The 19,658-nt window shown below is 41.2% G+C and overlaps 8 protein-coding genes and 1 non-coding gene across 9 annotated transcripts; 3 read left to right on the top strand and 6 right to left on the bottom strand.

The window, feature by feature from the left end:
- Positions 1 to 579: 579 nt before the first annotated feature.
- V1514DRAFT_324219 (uncharacterized protein) lies at positions 580 to 1,492 on the bottom strand. Its single transcript, XM_066926385.1, has 2 exons — positions 1,283 to 1,492; positions 580 to 1,197 (listed from the first exon to the last, which is right to left on the bottom strand). The coding sequence occupies exons 1-2, from the start codon at positions 1,359 to 1,361 to the stop codon at positions 620 to 622; spliced, it is 657 nt and encodes a 218-aa protein (XP_066785978.1). The 5' UTR covers positions 1,362 to 1,492; the 3' UTR covers positions 580 to 619.
- A 113-nt stretch (positions 1,493 to 1,605) lies between these two features.
- On the bottom strand, positions 1,606 to 3,603 carry V1514DRAFT_288222 (uncharacterized protein). The gene is made up of 2 exons (XM_066925242.1): positions 2,692 to 3,603; positions 1,606 to 2,638 (listed from the first exon to the last, which is right to left on the bottom strand). The coding sequence occupies exons 1-2, from the start codon at positions 3,330 to 3,332 to the stop codon at positions 1,888 to 1,890; spliced, it is 1,392 nt and encodes a 463-aa protein (XP_066785979.1). The 5' UTR covers positions 3,333 to 3,603; the 3' UTR covers positions 1,606 to 1,887.
- A 234-nt stretch (positions 3,604 to 3,837) lies between these two features.
- On the top strand, positions 3,838 to 4,281 carry V1514DRAFT_317556 (uncharacterized protein; the record flags this gene model as incomplete). The annotated part of the gene is made up of 3 exons (XM_066925845.1): positions 3,838 to 3,999; positions 4,071 to 4,202; positions 4,267 to 4,281. 3 exons carry the CDS (start codon positions 3,838 to 3,840, stop codon positions 4,279 to 4,281), a joined length of 309 nt encoding a protein of 102 aa, XP_066785980.1.
- A 705-nt stretch (positions 4,282 to 4,986) lies between these two features.
- On the top strand, positions 4,987 to 6,660 carry V1514DRAFT_68858 (uncharacterized protein). Its single transcript, XM_066930109.1, has 5 exons — positions 4,987 to 5,309; positions 5,377 to 5,459; positions 5,529 to 5,600; positions 5,660 to 5,805; positions 5,864 to 6,660. The coding sequence occupies exons 1-5, from the start codon at positions 5,141 to 5,143 to the stop codon at positions 6,639 to 6,641; spliced, it is 1,248 nt and encodes a 415-aa protein (XP_066785981.1). The 5' UTR covers positions 4,987 to 5,140; the 3' UTR covers positions 6,642 to 6,660.
- Positions 6,598 to 8,277, bottom strand: V1514DRAFT_324229 (formyl transferase). The gene is made up of 2 exons (XM_066926386.1): positions 7,715 to 8,277; positions 6,598 to 7,602 (listed from the first exon to the last, which is right to left on the bottom strand). Exons 1-2 carry the CDS (start codon positions 7,965 to 7,967, stop codon positions 6,734 to 6,736), a joined length of 1,122 nt encoding a protein of 373 aa, XP_066785982.1. The 5' UTR covers positions 7,968 to 8,277; the 3' UTR covers positions 6,598 to 6,733.
- Positions 8,188 to 8,308, bottom strand: V1514DRAFT_t7. Its single transcript has one exon. It is a non-coding gene; the product is annotated as a tRNA-Lys (tRNA).
- A 2,390-nt stretch (positions 8,309 to 10,698) lies between these two features.
- V1514DRAFT_324236 (uncharacterized protein) lies at positions 10,699 to 13,811 on the top strand. The gene is made up of 4 exons (XM_066926387.1): positions 10,699 to 10,832; positions 10,890 to 11,023; positions 11,095 to 11,634; positions 11,696 to 13,811. Exons 2-4 carry the CDS (start codon positions 10,930 to 10,932, stop codon positions 13,585 to 13,587), a joined length of 2,526 nt encoding a protein of 841 aa, XP_066785983.1. The 5' UTR covers positions 10,699 to 10,832; positions 10,890 to 10,929; the 3' UTR covers positions 13,588 to 13,811.
- Positions 13,812 to 14,615: 804 nt separating this feature from the next.
- On the bottom strand, positions 14,616 to 15,739 carry V1514DRAFT_324239 (ubiquitin-conjugating enzyme/RWD-like protein). The gene has a single exon (XM_066926388.1). It carries the CDS (start codon positions 15,375 to 15,377, stop codon positions 14,673 to 14,675), a length of 705 nt encoding a protein of 234 aa, XP_066785984.1. The 5' UTR covers positions 15,378 to 15,739; the 3' UTR covers positions 14,616 to 14,672.
- Positions 15,740 to 15,940: 201 nt separating this feature from the next.
- Positions 15,941 to 19,379, bottom strand: V1514DRAFT_345834 (Na,H/K antiporter P-type ATPase; the record flags this gene model as incomplete). The annotated part of the gene is made up of 8 exons (XM_066929242.1): positions 15,941 to 16,276; positions 16,325 to 16,397; positions 16,635 to 16,916; positions 16,969 to 17,283; positions 17,321 to 18,404; positions 18,459 to 18,679; positions 18,705 to 18,897; positions 19,199 to 19,379. The coding sequence occupies 8 exons, from the start codon at positions 19,377 to 19,379 to the stop codon at positions 15,941 to 15,943; spliced, it is 2,685 nt and encodes an 894-aa protein (XP_066785985.1).
- Between the last annotated feature and the right edge of the window lie 279 nt (positions 19,380 to 19,658).

Consider the following 19,658-nt stretch of genomic DNA (forward strand, 5'->3'; position numbering starts at 1 on the left):
CATTCCCGACTCATTCATTGGCTTTGAAATCAGATCAGTTTAACAAGGAATGAAACAATAATAACTGGCTTTTTTTTTTCTTGTTTACTGAAGCATTTCGGTCTCAAATGGGAATATTACTTGATCATGCACGTTTTTGGAATGAAGCAGCTGTTGTGAAACCATCAGTAACTGATGATCAGGTAAAATTGGAAAATACCACCAAGACAAATAATACAACGTTGCAGGGAATTTATCTATAACACCATGTACGGAATTTACTACGACTCGCTCGGCCTGTGTGCAATTCCGCGTGACGACATGGCATTCAATTTAAAGCGGCACTTTACCGAGCTGAATTCCGCGGTCGCGCACTATATTTGAATTTACCTAGTCGGTCACGCCGTATATGCTGCGGTAGGAGGACAAGCGAAATTCTGTTGCTGAATTTATAAGGATGGTGATTATCATATTTGTTACTCTTGAGTTGTGAATGACCGTCGCTTAAGGCTGCGTTGGCAAAGGGGCACAACCCTGACACGAAGCATGCCCTCGTTTCCTTGAAAACAAAAAAAAATCAAAAGTTCAAATTTATCTTAATTTTTTTTTTTAGCAATTTTATTTTATTTTGACTTGTAAATCACATGAAATCGTCTTCCCAATTTTCGTCACGGTTTTGATTACTTGCTTGCTTGATGTTCTGCTCTGAAAACATGTCATCGTAGGCATGATCTTTTTCAAATGCCAATTGCTTTCGTTCTTGTGCCAACTCGTATTCCCGTTTATATTTTTCATTCAATATGGTCTTGTTCCGTTGCGCATTTGCCATTTCGTATTCTAATTTTTGTAATCTCAGATCAGGGAATCGTTCGATCTTGGTCTTGCTTAACCGGTTCACGATCGCGTTCGTTCTTGATTGCACGTATACTTTCTTAACCAGTTTTTCCTTTTTAAACCCGACCTGACCGGTAGCCATGCCCTTGGTCTTCCGCAAGTTTGACCATGGCGTGTAAATCACGGTAATGTTATCACGCTTGTTGCCATCGATCGAATTCGCTTTCGTTAATTGCGCACAGTCTTCTAACAGGCCCTCGGGCAAGTTTTCCCATGACTCGTCGTCCGCATCGTCATCCAAGCGAAGGTATACGTGAGCAGATGACAAGTTGTCAACGTGAAACCAAACGTCGTTTGCTCGGCCGTACTTAATCAAATCCTCATCTATAACAAATCATTCCCCGCATACTTCGTTAGCTTTTGTAAGTATTTGTAGGATTAAATAGCCTTTTTTTTTTTTTTAGCTTACTTTCTTCCTTATGCTTGCCCATGTACAGGGAGTATGGTTTTGGCGTGTCGTCCCTTGTTGATGTGAAGTAATACACCATCTTCAATACTTGTATTTTCTTCAGTAAATAATTTAAAGAAATAAATATTAAATAAATTATATAAAAAACAATATTGTTCTTTTATTTTTTTTTATTTTTTATTTTTTTTTCCTTTTTTAGATTTCTGCTAGTTTCAAATTGCTGGAAAAAAAAAATCAGGGGCATCGAAATTTTAACTACAAAGTTTTACATAAAGAACTTTGAAATCCTCCTTCTTAAATATGAAAAAATATAATACTTAAAGGTACACTTCACCACATGCAAATAATGAATTTAAATGAAATTTCTATATCCAAAAAAATTAAGTAAAAAAAAAAATGTCACCCCAAACATATGCTGTTTAAAAAATTCCCCACCAGTGTTCGTGCTGCATAAAGCTTAAAATTTCGCGAGCATTACATTTTCGTAATAAAATAATATAAAGAAAAATAAAAACAAAAAAGCAAAAAAAGCTTTTTGGTTAAATCATTAAAAATTAGCAAAATGATTTTGTACTATGAGGAAGAATGAAAAACGAGAAACTACTCTAGGCATCATTTCTTACTCCATACCGGCTTAATTCGATTTCTTCTTGCGATCCAACCAATTCCTGATTTGCTTCCAAATCACCACCAACTGGAGACGACTGAACCTTGTCATAACTCGATTCTGTTCGACGCTTGCTAACAGCCACATACAGTGCTGAACTTAAAATAATGCCGCTGCCGACAATCTCGGTCCAGCCTGGTGATTGCTTCCAAAAAATTTTTTCAAACGTGAATGCAAACAACATTTGCAAGTACACCATGTTGCCGGCCCGGCCAGCTTTTTCTCGTTGCAAGCCGGCAGTCAGCATGAATTGAAAGCAAAACCCACAGATTCCGATCATGATCAATAATATCCACTGACCTAACGTATGAGGAAACACGAAGCTTATTCCCGGGACTGCAATCAATGCAATGGTGGAAATTACGGTACAAATCATGGCAAAATAGTTTACCGAAATTAATGGATGCGCGCGCTTGCCAATTAATCTAATCGTCGTATACGCACCAGCAGCGCCTAATACTCCCAAAAGCGCAACTGCTACAGCACCTAGTCGTTGACCAGTGCTGGCTTTTTTGTTGCCGGATAACGTTGGCGTCGGTTGGGCGATGAGGATAACGCCAGTTAGTGAAATAAGTCCGGCCAGAAGCTCGATCCGACCAAACGGTTCATGCAGAAAAACCGAACATGCAAATCCAGCTACCGTGGGTGCCAAAAAGGTAATCACGGTTGCATCCGACAATGAAAGATACCTAATACGTTTAGTAACAAGTATGTGACGGCATATAAATATAATAGAACTTACGTAAGTGAATAGTAAATGCCAAAAAGTCCAAAAAATCCAACAAATCCTCGAAGCCAGAGAAGTTTTCTAATGCCCTTGGGTCCTAAAAAAAAATCGGGAACCGCGGTATACCACATGTAAATAAGGCACACGGCCGCGGTGATGCTCATACGCGTAAATACGATTTGCAAGGCATGGAAAGGCGGGTCGGCAGACGTAACCAAGAGTTTAGTAAACAGATTCATGGAACTGTTAAACATTTGACTAAAAGCGACAAGTAATAATCCCGTATTTGCGTGAAACCAGTCTTCAAACAAATTCTTTAGGAATAATAATCGCAGTCGAAAGCGGCCGCTACTTGGACCGTAGGAAGGTGGCACGTAAGTAGGCACGTTAAATTCATAATCATCCCTTGCCGGCTCGACTGTTCGAAACGTTGTTGTTGTTGCTGTGTCTGCTGCTGCTTTTGCTGTAGTAGTAGTGGTGGTGGTAGTGGTCTCGTCAAGGTCGGATTCGTTGTCGGAATTAATCTCGAAATAGTCGGTCTCGGTTTTGCGACTCGAACCTTTCGAACTTGATAAACTAAAGTCGATATTTGAGTCTTCTGATGCCCGTGATGATACAGAAGATATCAGAACATTCCTTGATTTTAAATCTGACATTTCTGAGAGTTCCAAGCCGAATACAAGAACGGCAAAGAATATTTATCGTTTTAAGGGGAAAAAAAATTTCACTAGTATTTAAATACGCAACAAATTGCAAACTTTTTTATTCCAAAACAAAACACTACCACCTTCTACCAGAAACAGTTAATTTTGTTCTTTTTGGAGTATATTAGTATCAGTGTATAGTAATACTTCAAAACAACAAACAAAAAAAATTTGAGTGGGGTTCGGAAATGAATGGCAATTCGTTGTCAATTGCAAAATAAGGTGCAATCGGTAACACGGAATTCAATTAACGCCAATTCGGATTAGTTTCGGCCGTGGCGGTGCAATCCCGATATGAAACTGTATATATGTGATTGACGCCTGTATTACATAATAAATACGTACCTACTCAGCCACAGCTCATACAACGGTACAAACCCCTTTTGTCCACTTTGATGTAACAAAAATTATTAGTTATACGTCCATACTTTTACTCGCCAGATCATACAGTATCACCATGATTGGAATAAGACGATTGCCGCTTTGTCCATCGAGGACGAGTTACAATATTGTTAGGAGGTTTACAACCAGATCGACCTTGTTTGAGCGTAAGACTACTGGAGCGTCTACTACGCAACGCCATCAGCATGATCCTGACGAGAAGCCGATATCACCCCACGTACGTGTTTAATAGAGCCAGAAAACTATCATCTACTATGTATTAATTGAATTTTAAATTTTTTTGTTTAGGTTGCATTTTACATTTCATTTGGCAAGCCGTTGGCCAGTGTTTTAGTCATCACGGCCGTGACGTACGTGTCGCTGTATGCCGTGAAGAGCAAGTTACAACGCGACGAGCAAAAATTGAAAGCCCCAGATAATGTGAGTTTTAAACCCCACTTCGTTTTGCATTTGTTTGCATGGAGGCTGATTGTTGTTTGTAAAGCTTGATTGTTTGTAAAGGGTATATACCATTCATTACACAGCTACGGAGTCTTGGTTTATTTGATTTGATTTGTTTTGTTTTGGTTTGATTTGATTTGGGTTGTTTAGCTTATTTGTTTCATCTGAATAAATTTTGGAGATTGATAATGCAGCATGATTAATTATTATTATTAAATATTATTGTGTTTTGGGAGACATGAACATGAATTTCTGTGCCGGATCAGAATGAGTCCGTTGTTTGGTTGATTGACATACTATGTGTCCAAGTTATTTTTTCTATATTACTGCTTAGTCTTTCAATCATCAGATTTTTTATTTTAAATAATTATGACCAGAATGTTCGTCATATCCACTTTTTGGCCGTTTAGAGGAATCTCAATATGACACATGTTGCTTCAGGCTCGACTTATATCGTCAGTCACCTCACGCTTATGTCCGCTATAAAAAAAAGATATATGGAACTAACCATTAAATGTTTCTTGCATATTGTCGCAACATGTAGTCTTGTTTGATTTGTAGTATGGTCGACAACAAATACTGCATATAAATTTTATACCGTTATTGTGAAAGCAGGGTTGTTGTTGCAAGCATTACAATATTGACATTGACATTGACAAAAAAAGAAACACCCTACAAAAAAAAATTATATATTTGCGGGGACAATAACCACGACAGGCACTAGATTAAATGCAGTTTTGGGGGGGATTTCGTTATGCATTTATTTGCTTTGTTTTGGGATGTCGCGTTAATATATGGCGCATTATGGTTACAGTTTACATTTTACTGGTATTTGAAAACACAGCGTACAACAAGCAAATTTGATCTACATTCGAATGACCACAACATTTGTTTAAATCTGGCTATATTTTAGATTCATGGAAACGGACGATAGAAATAGCTGGAGTCATATTAATGGCAAATCGCTGTTGATATTTTGCACAGTGTGCTTTCGAGGACCTTCAAATTCGGATCTCAGGTTTTATCTCGAAACTTGTGGGCATGCATTTTGTGAACATCATCTTGGATATCTGGGAATTGAAAATTGTAATATGCAATACATTAATGTTGATGCTCTGATTGGCTAATAATGAATAATTGGTTGTCATCATAGTGAGTGAACGATCTTTCCCAATAAAACATCCGTGTCCTAAATGCTCTAACGCTGAATCGGAAATATTTTGGATAAGGGACAAGGTAAAATTAATTAATTGGGGTTCGATAACATCAAACGAATGCGTCATACTAAGATTTTCATGGCCATAGTTACCAACCGAGTTTGCCATATATTTTCAAGATTCGGAAACCATAATCGATCGGGCAGAATCTGCGTTAAGAGTTGTCGTCTTTGAGTTAGCCTGCGCGAAAGGCGTAATTTAGCTAATATATCTATATAGTATCAAATAGATGCGCTTGTTCGATTAGTTCGTCATTACCAGGCACAGGAGTCGGAGTACGATACACTGCGAAACAAAATTAATTATCAAGATTCTCTTCTGGCATCAATGCGAGTATCTTTAGAGCAAGGTATGCTTTTAAAAGAGTAAGTCATCATAAACCTGACGGCAATAATTTTTTTTTTTTGGATTAACATCAGGCAGGCAGTGCAATAACTTGATCAAAGAGAATGCCGAACTCAGGCAACAGCTTAGCCAATTACCCCGTCCACAGCAGCCTGCAGAAGCTGCATCTAAAGATAATTCAGAAAAAGCGGCAAGACTGATAACTGATCAAACGTTTATGTTGGCAACGCCTTCGAGAACGCCACATTTTGGCCCCCGAAAGACGGTCGAGAATACGACACCGATTCATAACCCCATCATGCACGACACCGGAAATGCGGCAATTCCGATCCGGCGATCAGTTACAAGTCTTTCCAACAGGAGTCCACGATCGATGCCATCATATTCGAAAATTACTCGACCCCCATCAGCAAGCCCGCATCGACATGCACAATCATCAAATCTTGTTACCAGTCCTCGAAATACCCCGAACCTTAGTTCGATTAGTTATCGATCACCAAGTCGAATGAGCAACGCCGTGTTGCAGCCAAAAGCAACATATGCAAGCACATCATTTCCCTTTTTCCAGGAACATGCAATCATCACAGGGAATACTCAATCCAACCACAGTAGAAGCCAGGCGGCATCTACGACTCCTCGGGTCATAACGTCTATTGAAGATACCTTACCGAATTCTACGAATTTCACCGATACCTTACCCCGGTTAGGCGGCGAACATGATGTGAAACGAAATAATCTTTCTCGCGTATCTTCGTCTTCTACTATTCCACAACCACAATTTTACAATCGTTCAACTCAAGTTGGTCGTCACAACATTGCACAAAATGTTATTAAACGGACACCATTCAATCGCTAAGAAAATTCACTACAACTCTGTATGTATATCATGTATACTTACGATTGCTAATGATATTAAAATGTAATAATAGTAAATTATACATATAATAATTATTTTTCAATTGGGATATCTTCAAATTGTGCTTGACCCATTGTTTTGGGACCCCATCGTCCAAATGATCCTCCATCCATTGCTTTTTTCTTTTCAACTTTTATTTCACCGATACTCAGCAGTCCATCAGTGGTTTGGACCAAAAGTCTATTCTTTTGTGGCTTGAATTGACCAGGTTGTAAATCATGGCCACCAGAGACATTGTTGATGTCAACTAGAGCAATATCATTTAAAAGAACCCTTTTTAGCTCAGGAGATCCCTTTTCAGGAAAATGTTTAACGGTCCAAAGTGGTGAAGCAAATGCGCGGTACCGTCGTTGAATATCCTTCGCGCTCTGTGATTGAGGAAAAATGCGGTGCATGTCTTTAGTGATTTTTCTGGCACTAGAAAATGGATACTTGTTCAACAACAATGGAAACTCTTGTTCAAAGGAAGTAACATCGCTTAGTTTTGAAATCCTGATGCATACATCTGATAACACTCGCGCACCGTCAAGGGCAAGTTTCTCCCGCAGCGTATCAAGCGTTTCGTTCTCGTCAACAAGAATCTCAGTTGATCTCTCGAGCACTCTTCCGGCATCAAATTTCGTTGGATGCAATGTTTGCACAGATGCGCATGTGACCTTGTCGTTTCGCAAGATCGTGTATTGCAGCGGTGACGAACCAGAGTGCCGTGGCAGCGATGACGGGTGCAAATTTAGGCCACCAAATTTCATGCCGTTGATGAAAAAACCCGGAATTAGCTTGCCGAAAGAAACCGCGACCGCCAACGTGAAATTATTTGTTGATTGAGCATTATGGTAATCTTGATCGGTTTCGATGAAGTGTAATGGCAGATTAAAGTCTCGAGCATATTGAATTATTGGCACTACGTAGATTTTTTTTTAATTTTTTGTTTTCCAAATTTCGCTCATGGTTAGTAAATAAATAAAACCCCAGTCCGAGCAGAATCTCTTTTACAGTAAATAAATTTTTAGTACCTTCAAATACATTAGTTTTACCTCGGCCGGCACGTTTGGGACGACGTGTAAGAACCTGTAAATCTTCAATAATGCTTGGATCAGATTGCTTTAACGAATACAACTGCTTGAGACTTTCGGCACTAAACGTGTCAGACCCAAAAAAAGCAATTCGAAGTGGATCAAATGGTGATGAACACGAGCTAAATAGCTTTCTGGAATGACCATGAACCAGCAGGCCATGAGTTCTTGACCACCGGGAAATGACTTGCATCGGTATTGAATTGGCCCAATCGTTGAAGCAATACTTTTTTTTCGATTTGATGCTTGTCACGTAATATATCAAATTAGCCAATGTAGCATTCGTTGAAACAATTTGTTGTTATCCTGTTCACTAATTCGATTTTTTATTCTATACAAATAAGATCAATTGAAATTAAAAAAAAAAAATAGTATTATAAAAAAAATAAATAATAATTTACAAAAAAAATGTGCTCCCCTGCAGGGGCTCGAACCCTGGACATTTCGGTCGTCCTTTATAGCTATTCGAGTGCTGTTTCCAATACTCGAGTCGTAAGTAAAAGCCGAACGCTCTACCGACTGAGCTACAAGGGATGAGCACATACTTTCAGGTAACTTTAAATACTATAATGTACCAACCAGGGTTAGGGCAAGCGGCCTATTAGCGCAGTGGCTAAGGGTGCGCTGTATTTTACCCCACCTCTAGAGTTTACAGGTTCGAATCCGGATTATGCTCGCGGGCTTGACGTTTCCTCTGTCTCTGTTCACACCTTTAATTTCCTATATTTCCTATTGTGTGTATTGTACCACATCTTCTATGTACTTTATTTAGAACTTCCAATACATTCCGGGGTTTTCATCGGGCTTGCTCGGTTTCCCTGTATTAAGATAAAAGAAAACCGCCCGCATCCATTACATTGGGTAGAAGAGTATGAGAACAAGAAGAATACATTGAAAACCATGAATGTACTCCAGGCAATAAGTTGGGGAATAGATGTCTGGAAAAGGCAGATATCACCACAAACGATATCAACTTGTTGGAACCCCACCTTGGAAGGTGCTACTGATTTAAGACAATAGCTAGATCCGAACATAGTTAAAGACCTTGAAAGGGGATTATCTGAGTTATGACTCAGCTCGCATATTGAGAATATTATGGATATACATTCATTTCTCAACCCGGTGAGTGAGACTTCTGAAGAACCTCCTGAGGATATAGAAGCCTTTATTCTCACTCAATTTGAGCCTGAAAGTGAAGAGTCTGATAAGGAAATGGAGGATAGACCTTTGATTTCAAGTAAAATGGCTCATGAAGCCTACGAAATTTTGCAGTTGTTTGATGAACAACAGAAGGATTCCAAAAGTGCTCTGGAATCATTCAAGCAGTTTGGGGAATTTATGAGGAGCCAGTATGACTTAAAGAAGCTTTTTTGTGCAAAACTAATACACTTTGCTAAATTTAATGCATAAATGCAAAACTGCATAGACTGTTGGGTAACTTCCTATAGTAAGAACTTGATATAAGAAGCAAATATTTCTACCAGATATATCTTACTATAGCGAGGGTTTACTGTATCTAATTGGCAAGTAAATCCAATGAAATATTACATGAGAATACAGGCTGAAAGTTGTTGTTATGAATTTATCGATGAGTTGGACGAAGGTTAGGAGGTTGAGAGTAACTAAGGGAGCTTGGAGAACATATATATAGGGTTAATGCCTCAGATACGAGATTAAATAAAATAAAGTTAAAGCAACGTTAACGTCCTATATATAAAAAAAAGGTTGCCAACTGCCAGACCCTACGTTATGTGCTCTGTCAGGACCACGAACTGCGATCTCATCGGCCTACACAAGAGCACTCTTTATTGCGAGGTTTTTTTGCCCGTGCCTCTGTCGCGCCTTTCTCCCTTATTTGTTTTCATACAGTTATTTCTCTTCTGTTTTTTATATCTCTCTGTTAATTTATTTTTTTTGGTTTTTGGTTTTTGTTTTTCCTTTTATTTGACTTTCTACGCTACGTTTCGGTGTTTATTTCAGATTTGAAGCTTCGTGAGGATTTGCCTCACTTTGTCTTTTACATATTATGAATAGATAATACATTCCAGGGGACATTCTGTGTCCTTTTAGAAAATAATAAAAAGCAAAAACCTTTATTCTTTCCTTTTTTAGATGAAAATAATATATGATGTCAAATAAAAAATAATTGTGTGCCATTTCTTGGTTTTTTTCAAACAGCGGGTTGTATACTTGTTAAAGAAACTGAAATAAAAAAAAATTATCTTTAGACTTATGATAAATGAATCTAAAGAAAATAAAAAATTTGGGTGGAATCTTTCTACCATGGGCGGTTATTATTTTCCTCACGACATTCAATACTCGTCTGCGCTCTCTCCTCGGCCACGGCTCTTCCCAAAGATTGGCACACGTTTGGACGATTCATCATAGCAGTCTTCTCTATTATTCTCCTCTGCCTCTACAAATGTGGCATAATCCCTCGGTGGCTATACTCAATGTCTTGCTGCGTGTAGGGCTTTCTCTCTCTGTTTTGTAGTTATCCGAACACTGTGATTGTGATTAAAATCAACGCGTCGTTATGTAAGCCGTGCTGGACGCGTCAACTTCGCGAAGGCTGTGCGAGAAAAAAATGTCACAGTGATGGAGTCAAAGCGCAATTTCTTTTGGCAAAAGAAAGGAGACGTAACGAAGTAAAAAAACGGGATGAATTGATGTGAGCTAGACAACGTTGTAAGAAAATCATTAACAAATTTGAGCATAATTAGTTGTATCCGCAATGAAAATTTTGAATTGACAGGGTTATTGTTATTTTCCACAAAATACTCATTTTTGAAATATACATATTATAAACTACGTTGGACAGTATAAATTTATTTGATTGTGCAGTTGTTTTTTATTCTGGCTTTTTGTTGACATTTTTGTCGTACGCGGTCCGCGCTTTTTGCATATTTGTATTTTTTTGTTGTGGGTATTTTGTAATCTACTAGTTATTTGACCCTCTGACGAATTTTTCTCCCGCCCCACTATTTTGTATAATCTATAGAGTAAATGTATCTTTACAATTTCGAAATCTAATTTGAAAAAAAAATAATCATTTGTGGTAAGTTGTTTTGGTTGCTCGTTTTCATTTCAAGTGTAACAATGTCTCTATATATAGTTCTATTGAGCACTTGAGCTATTCCATCAGTCACACTCCGATGTCGCCCCATCACTCAAAATCATGCTCAACTTCATCATCTCGTCGATCATGGATAAATCATGCTAATCACCCATCCATTCCTGAGCATGAAGGTTTGTTTTCTTTTGATTTGTTTGATTTATAGTAAATAGTGTCAAATTTGGTGACTAAAACTGCATGATAGAAGTTACAACGATGCAAAATTTGGCACAAATAAGTGTATCGAATAATAAAAGCCAAAGACAAGAGAGCGATTATGATGATTCGGTTGATTCTTTGGTTTCTTCCTGGCTAAATACTTCAATCTCAGTGTCTACTTCGCAAACCGACGCGGTCAAACCTCAGCAATCCGGTTCAGAATTTTCGGACCCTCTAATTTCGGATTGTGATACAAAATCGGAAGTATCAATTTTGAGCGTGGCAACATCAACATCAGATGACCGTTTTGAATTTACGAAAGATACCACGAAGCCAACAGGAGCGCATGGACTCAAATCACAAGTGAAGTGGAACAACAAGACGGTCATTCTAAATCTACCAAACAAGACAGAACGGTTTAAAAAAGATTTTTATAAAGCTGATGGAGCAAAGAACCTTAATAATAACAGTAAAGAATCGATTGTTGAAAGTAATTCTCGGCATCTTAGAGTAGATTCTGCTGCAATCTTCCCCGATAACCTAGATAATAAGGGAAAACCTTATGTCACGATTCCGAACGACAAAGGTACTTGAGCAAAAAAAAAAAAAAGAAGTTTTGCTTTGAAAAATGCTAATTATTTCTATAGAATGGGAACAACACGTTATTAGTCTTAGAGAGCAAAAATTACTCTCCCTGGGTGTCTCTTCCCCGGCTAGCGAATACACAGCCTCTCCGCAGTCTAGTCATAGTTTCACTCCTGACATAAACAGAATAATCTCTGGTTTTAATAATTTTGGAATTTATTCTCCGTCTAGTCCTGGGTACTATCAGCCAGTATTCGCACCTTCAACACCAGTGTCTGCCAGAGCCCCCAGCTTTTCGCCCCAGATTAATCAAACATATGACGAAATGGCCACGTCGGGATTAAAGATTACATACCCGTCCGCATCGCATCTTGATGCTGCATTTAACTTTTCCAGCCCAATGCCCGTGACTAACCCTGAGGATCGAATGCCCAAGTTATCTCCTGGACATCAACAGATGTTTTCAGACTATGGCCCTCCTTCAGAGTCTGCGGATATAATTCGTGCTCCAAAAGAGAGCAAAAGAATTCCAATTATTAATCCTTCAACTAAATTGGCTTCTCCAGTACCAAATCAAGAATCATTTAAAAAGCCAAGAACCGATAAAGAGTTTACGCCACTAGTGCAAAATGGTAGTACAGCCCGAAAACTATCTAAATATGAGCTTGATGGAATAGTGAAACAAATTTCGGAGAATACAATTTCGAACACTGACTTGGTTGACGATAAAGAAGTCGAACAACACGAAGACGATTCTGATTCTGTTTGGTCAGATACTGTTGTTAAAGCACAAAAGGAAAGACTGTCTCTGCAAGTGGCCAAGCAAAATGTGGCTCTTGATGATGCCATTTTGCAAGGACTTGTTACGGAAGCATTGACGAAGAAGCTTGATCCCCTTGAAAAATTAATGACTCACTTGGCAGATCAGTTGAAAAATAGAACAGATAACAAGTCTGATGCCGATGACGAAGATGATGACGAAGATAAAAATAAAAACGATTTAGCACACGCGTTGTTGCTATCTTCGAACGCTTCAGCTGGTGCATCACATAGCAGAGCCACGACGAGAAGCGTTTCAAGAACAGTATCGGTTAGCGATGATGCGACTGCAGAAATCAATAGGCTTCGTGCTGAACTCGAAGAAGCTCGACATGCTCGTGAAAGAGCTGACATTTTAGTTGGTGACTTGACCAAGCAATTAATGGATGCCGGAGTTGCGAAAGGTCAACTGGAGAATTACTCCCGTGAAGTTTTAGAATTAAAGGAAAAAATTGCGAAGGACATCAAGAGGTATGAAACTGAGATAAGTCGAGAGCAAGAATTCAGCAGTATGCAGAAGGATCAAATTAAGCTTCTTCAGGGACAAATCACATTGCTTGATGAGAAAATTAAGATGGCCTCATCATCATCAGAAGAATCTGTTAATTTGAAAGAACAAATAATTTTATCGCACAAGGAAAAAGAAGACATCGTTCATCGTCATGCGACTGAGATGGCATGGTTGAAGTCATTCCTGGATTCACGGTCAACAGAACTTGATCAACAGGCAAAGTTACTGTCTTTATCTGACTCCGGATCCATCAATCGAGTTTCTCTTGAAGAGCTTTACAACTTACATAATTCTAATTTTGTTTCAAAGCTTAAGTACGGTTCAGCGTTGAGTCTCGTATCCGGCGAGTTTGTGCAAATGTTGACAGATATCTCCGGTGCGCTTGCATCTCGAGGCATAACGTCAAACGTTCGTGAACATCGCCGAAAGCTTAGCTATGTTAACGAAAATGTGGCCCCGTTGGGAGAGCATCATAGTAACGTGATCCATTCTTTTGGCAATAGCCGTGGGATCTCTGGCGGACTTAAAGATTTTAAACTGTCGCGTGCCAAGACGGTTCACTCTTCATCGATTGCAAAAGATGAATTTAAGGTGGGTATTCGGCGACCATTTAGAGACATTTAGCGTTAAAAAAATAATATCTTTAATGTCGATGACTTTTTTTATTCATTTTTTGTTTTCATATATTGCTTTTTTTTTGAGTGTTTCAGAGTACGCATGGACGACCCATAATCAAGCATAGTCCTGTTATGATACGACTGTCCCATTTTTCATTTTTGAAGATATAATATTATTTTTGGCATGCTTATGTATCATGAAATTAAATTTTATTACATTTCAATAACTTAGATCGCCACTCCGGGGTTTACTTTTCGCGCCATAGCTATACCCCAACTTGCAAGAATCATTCAAAACTCGAGATTAAGGATTGTCATTGTTGTGTGAGAAAACATATCTTACTAATTGGGGTAGCGATGGCGGGAGAGGATTAATGTAACAGGGTGCGTAGAGTTCGCGGCCTGTAAGTCCGATTATCAGTAACTAGGTGGATTACCAAATCGAACTACAGGGCCTAACCATCATCCATCTATCCCATACCTCCATATTCATGCTCCCATTCAAATAAGTATGTAATAATGAAGGGCCTTAATGCAAGAGATACGACCAACCACGCCCTCATTTGCGAGATCCAAGAATTTTATTAATTTCAAACTCCACAGAACTGTTTGCATACCGGCGGAAACCAATCGGTGTGTCGCTAATGATGGCGCGGAATGTTTTCGACTGACCGTAAAAGTAAAACGCAAAATATCGAGTGTAATCGAGAAGTGGGCGGATGCTGTTTGGTGTCATTTGAATTTAATAATACCCCATGGCCATGCCTAGTGTTGCAAATATTCTAGAGTGCGCAAGACTGCTGGTAATGACGTAGCGAGGTAACGGGCGATCTTTGAAAGGCAGTGAAGGATCGACCTAGTCAATTTGATGGTCCGATGAACGTTTTGGTAGTAGACGAATGTATTCATAGAAGGCGTCCGAATATTCGAGAACAGCTTGCATGGAAGCCGGGTACGACCGCCAAGATTTCGTTTCGGATTCAATGAGTGCTACAATTTGCATATTCTTTGGACGTAGTTTTGAAAAAGTTCAGCATATGTTATAAAATAAAGAGTTCATTTTATTAGGTATAATTTATAATTAAAAATATTTTAAAGTCGCTTGATTCCAACTTTTTTCTTTGAAGATTTCTCCTTTGGTTTGCTCTTTACCGGCGAGACGGCTGGACTTCCTCGCTGAGCATGATCCAACGGACGTAAAATATTTTTATCAACAGAGCGATTGTCTTGCTGTTCAGAAGAGCCGCTATCGGCGGCGTCTGAATCAGCATAAATTTTCTGATCACGACCATCATTGATCGAAGACGACGATGGTGAAGATGATGCAAATGACGATCGTTTGAGAGCATGGACCTCAGTCATAAGCCGAGCCATGCGTTCAAAATCAGCAAAATTATGAAGAAGAAGCTTTCCTGCTTCTTCATTCAGCGCTGATTCGGGATTCGGTTCGATAAGAAGGCACCGGATGACCATCAACACATGCTTAAGATCCACGTTCTTGCTCCAATCGCGTTTTAAAGTATCAACACATACTTCACCGGTGGCAACGGCAACGTTTGGATGAAAAATTTTGGTTTCGAAATATGCCTTTGGTGGACTGTTGGGATAATCAGTCGGCAATCGTAACGTGACTTTCCATGCGCCTTGCGCGTACGGAGTCGACGCGGGACCAAGCAAGTGAAGCGAAACTGTGGTTAAATCTGTCGGACCAGACGCAGGAAGAACAATATCCGGATGAGTTAATGTTGAGAAAAGCGCAGCAATGTCGTTACGTAGGCGGGCGTGAGACGAAGACATGATGGTAATAATAATAGTGTGCTTTTGGTGTTTTTCTCTTTCTAGCCTGCTTCTTCTTGTGTGATTGTGGTTTTGTTCTTCCTCTTCTCTAAAGTGATAAAATTTGCAACACGTAAATCGTCATTCAATTAAATTAGAACTCAAACGAATCGTTATATTCAGTTATAGTTGACCAGCACAAAATACAGAACCGTTAAGTTGACTGATGGTGAATTTCTCTGGATTCAGTAAAACGTAAACAGACGGTTGCCACGCGAAGCGCGGTGGCTTGAAATTAACCACACAATTTACGCCACATCATGCCGTCTCGTCATTTCAATTTAGTTGATTTAATGTGTCTTGAAAAAGACATTTGCTTGACGTTGGATTTATTTTATATGTATTATGGATCATTGTACGTTGTGTTGTTATATTGCGTATTTTGTATCATGCATTTACCGTGTCTAAAAATTTATTTATGTAACACGATTATGAGCAAAATGAAAAATCCAAGCATATGATGTTCAACTAATCTATTATTTCTATAGAACCTTTCTCGCCGACAGTATTTGTTATTTAATGATTTACCAGGCACATTTGGCTACGATGGATCTGGGATATCGCTTGATTACATATTTTCGGTCCTCGTCTAGTATCAATATGCCAAATCCGAACGCCATGGGCAAAAAAAAAAACTCCACTGGCACCGTGGTAGTCCCGAGCGTGGACTGAAACTTGAGCACGTATAGCCAGAAGAAGACTATGGAGAGTGAAAACGCGATTGCGGGGAGCAGGTACAGGTTGCTGGATGCCGGGTTGAACAGCGGCGGCATTTCGAAAATGCTGGCCCGCCTTGTACGCGTAGTCATTAAGTTGAACCACTGCATGACCACCAATGTCATGAAGTAGATTGATGATGCCTAATTGAGCCGGTGCGCGTATGTTGTGGCCGACATGCCGTCCGGCACCGCTCCAAACCCGAACCAGAGACCGGAAAAAGGCACCCCGTGCTGTTGTAGGTACCAGTATGCCATCGAGAAGCTGCAGACAGTCTCAAGCGTGCCCAAGAATCAGTACGCGTGCATGATTACTTTCAGTCCACCAGGCGGTTGGTCTTCAGCTTCCGTGGCGGCCGCAACAGCACGTCAGTTTCAGGCTTTTCGAATGCCAGAACAGTCGCCGCCGCGCAGTCAGTCAGTAACGCAACTTTTACTGGGGTTAGCTGATGACAAATGTATGTTGACACTAAAAATGGCAAAGCAACACCAGATTACTTACCAGATGATAATCATAAGAAACGAAGACAAAATCTGCGGTAGGCCAAACACCACGTTTGTAATTACGGGCCAGAACTCGGCGAAGGATCCGGCTGGCAGCAAGTATGCAATTGTCTTTTTCAAGTTCTCGAGCACGACCCGGCCATACTCGACCGCGTCCACGACCGCGTCGAACATATCAAGCAAAACCATATCGGCCGCCTCGATCGCAATGTCGCTTCCGGACCCCAATGCTATGCCAATATCGGCCGCTTTTAACGACGGCGCATCGTTCACTCCGTCGCTGCAGCTCCTTCACGATTCGCAGCTTCTGCTCTGGCGTTGTTCGCGCGAACACGATCTCTCGGTACCGACACAGCCGGTCCCATTGGGCGTCATTCAACGTAATAATTTCTGGTCCGCTAATAACGATTGACACCCGCTCGTTGCTTGCTTTGTTGTCGTGGGTTAGAAACGTGTGGTCATGCACGCCGGACGCTGGAGCGGTCATGATGCCACATTCGCGCGCTATCGCACACGCCGTGATGGAAAAGTCACCAGTGACCATGAACATTCGCATGCCGGCTTGCCGCAGCACTAACACCGTGCGCGGAATTTCCTCCCGCGGTGGATCCACGATACCAACCATACCGACCTGGGTCAAGCCCGACCTGGCGTGTTCCAGTGCGTACTGTTCAAACCCGGAACACTACTTTCTTGGCCAGCAAAATTACGCGCTTGCCTTTCCGCGACCAGTCATCCTTAACGGACTCTATCATGGCCCGCACGGACGTGTCCAACGGCCGTGACGACCCATCTGGAGACACGTACGCGGAACAGCGGCTAAGAAGTATGTCCGGCGCGCCCTTGACGGTCAACAACAAGTCATGGTCGGAAAAATCTTTGGCTTCCTCTGGAGAGAGCGTAAAATCGCGACCACCGGGACATCCATCAGTAACAGCAGCAAGAGACAACACGCGGATCATGAATTTGTTTTTGGAGTTGAACGCAAGCTCAAACCTGGTCGTCCACAGGGCACGAATATCAGCTACTGGGCCTAAAGTCTCTGAAAACCTAAGAATGGCCTGATCTGTGGCATCGCCGGTAATCTTGCGGTCGGCAAGTGGCATACCGGAGGTCTTGGAGTCGAACTCGCCAGAGTTGCACAACATGGCCGTGTGTGACTGGTTGTGTGACTGCTCGCGGAATAGGTGATCTATGACTGCTTTCACCGTCCTGGACAGCGTGCTGACCGAGCAATGAGTGACCGACATGTTGTTCTTGGTAAGCGTTCCGGTTTTGTCGGAACATATGACAGACAGAGCGCCGAGTGTCTCGACAGACTTGAGGGACTTGCAAAGAATTTTTTTCTTGCGCATGAGGTTAGTCGTGATGGTTAAGGTTGCTGTGACCACGATGGGCAGGCCTTCCGGAATGAACGCGACTGCGACAGAGACAATGGCCACGATTAGCATTGGCACGTTGGTCCAGTTTTTATGATCCTTGTGAAGCCAGGTTCCCCACACTACGAGCACGAGCACAATTATGACCGCCATGATGCTGCAGATTGCCAAGCAGAACAGAAAAATTTCCCTTTGTAGCGTGGTCATGCCCGTCTTGGGCTCTGCTGCCAGCCTTGCGATCTTGCCAAACACGGTGCGGTCACCCGTGGCCAATACGATGCCGACGCCGCTTCCAGTCATACAGTAGGTTCCTTGAAGTCCAATGCACTTGGTCTCGAGATAGTTGTCATCCGTGGAATCAATCGTGGCACGAAGAGGCACTGATTCACCTATCCCATTGTTAATAAGTCCTTCTTTAAATTATTTTTAGTAGCAGGACTTACCAGTCAAGATAGAGCGGTTAAACTTTGCATCAGTCGACACTTCAATAAAGCGCAAGTCAGCAGGAAGCTTGTTACCTGCCTTGAACATCAGGACGTCTCCAGGCACGATGTTGGTTGCTGGGCACGGTCCCCGCACACCGTCACGCATAACAATGCACTCGTCCGGAAGCATGCTCGAGATGGATGCCATAACGCGCGACAATGAAAAATCCTGCCAGGCACTGAATCCGGCTTGAAGGAAAACACGCAGAGCAAGACGATGGCGAGTCCAGGTTCGACACCGCTGGCGGCTGACCGAGCGGTTTCCAGGCCACAAACACGAGGATTGACGCGACCAAGAGGATAGTCCCGAAGCCACCAAAAAAGTAGCTAATTAAGTCACTGAGTAAGTGCGATGGCGGGCGAGACGGGATGTTCTTGCCGTACTGCTGCAGAAGGCCTTAGATCTTGGCGTGCGATAAGCCGTAGGCAGTTGATGTCTGAAGTCGCTTAAATATTTCTTCGCTGGAGACAACGTGCCAATCCAAATCGAAAAGTTCTGGAAAACAGGAGAGACATTAGTACAATGAATTGCGAGACTTGGGGCTTGGTACCTTTAGTTGCAAGGTTGTTGCTACGTTGCTGGTAAGGCTTTGATTTTGCCGAGTCATCCAAGTCAAAAGACCTGCCAGAAAAGAAGTCAGCATCAACTAAGAGGCCTGGTATTAAGCATGGGGCAGGTCAGGCTTAAACTAACAGACTGCGGTAGGCAATTGGAAGCGAATTAGCGGGATCAATCGAATTTCGCCTGAGGCCGCCTAGAGACGAGTGATGGTTCAGTCGCTGTTGCTGCCGGTCGGTATTCATCGATCCGAATTCAATATCAGCAAAGCTGATGGGGATTGCGCCCTCAAAGTTATTTGCTTCCTTATCCAGCGACATCTTTCTTTGTGAAAGATAAGAGAAAAGAGAATGAGAAAAGGCTCGAATACAATGAGTTATGGGAATGATTTATGAATGGGAGGAAGCAAGGTATTTATCTATGAAGGTGTTTAGCAGGAGGCAGGGCGGGTGAAGATTTCTTTGATCCATGGCATGTGAACCAGCAAGTTTGATTTTTTGAAGCTCTTTAAATGAATTGCAAAGACTAATACCTAATACGCTTGAAGTTGAAGTGCCTGTTACAGATAGTATCCAAAAGTTATTGACGAGAGAACAGGC

This window comes from Lipomyces japonicus (genome assembly GCF_038497905.1).
Source record: "Lipomyces japonicus strain CBS 7319 unplaced genomic scaffold V1514scaffold_2, whole genome shotgun sequence".
Classification (NCBI taxonomy): Eukaryota; Fungi; Ascomycota; class Lipomycetes; order Lipomycetales; family Lipomycetaceae; genus Lipomyces; species Lipomyces japonicus.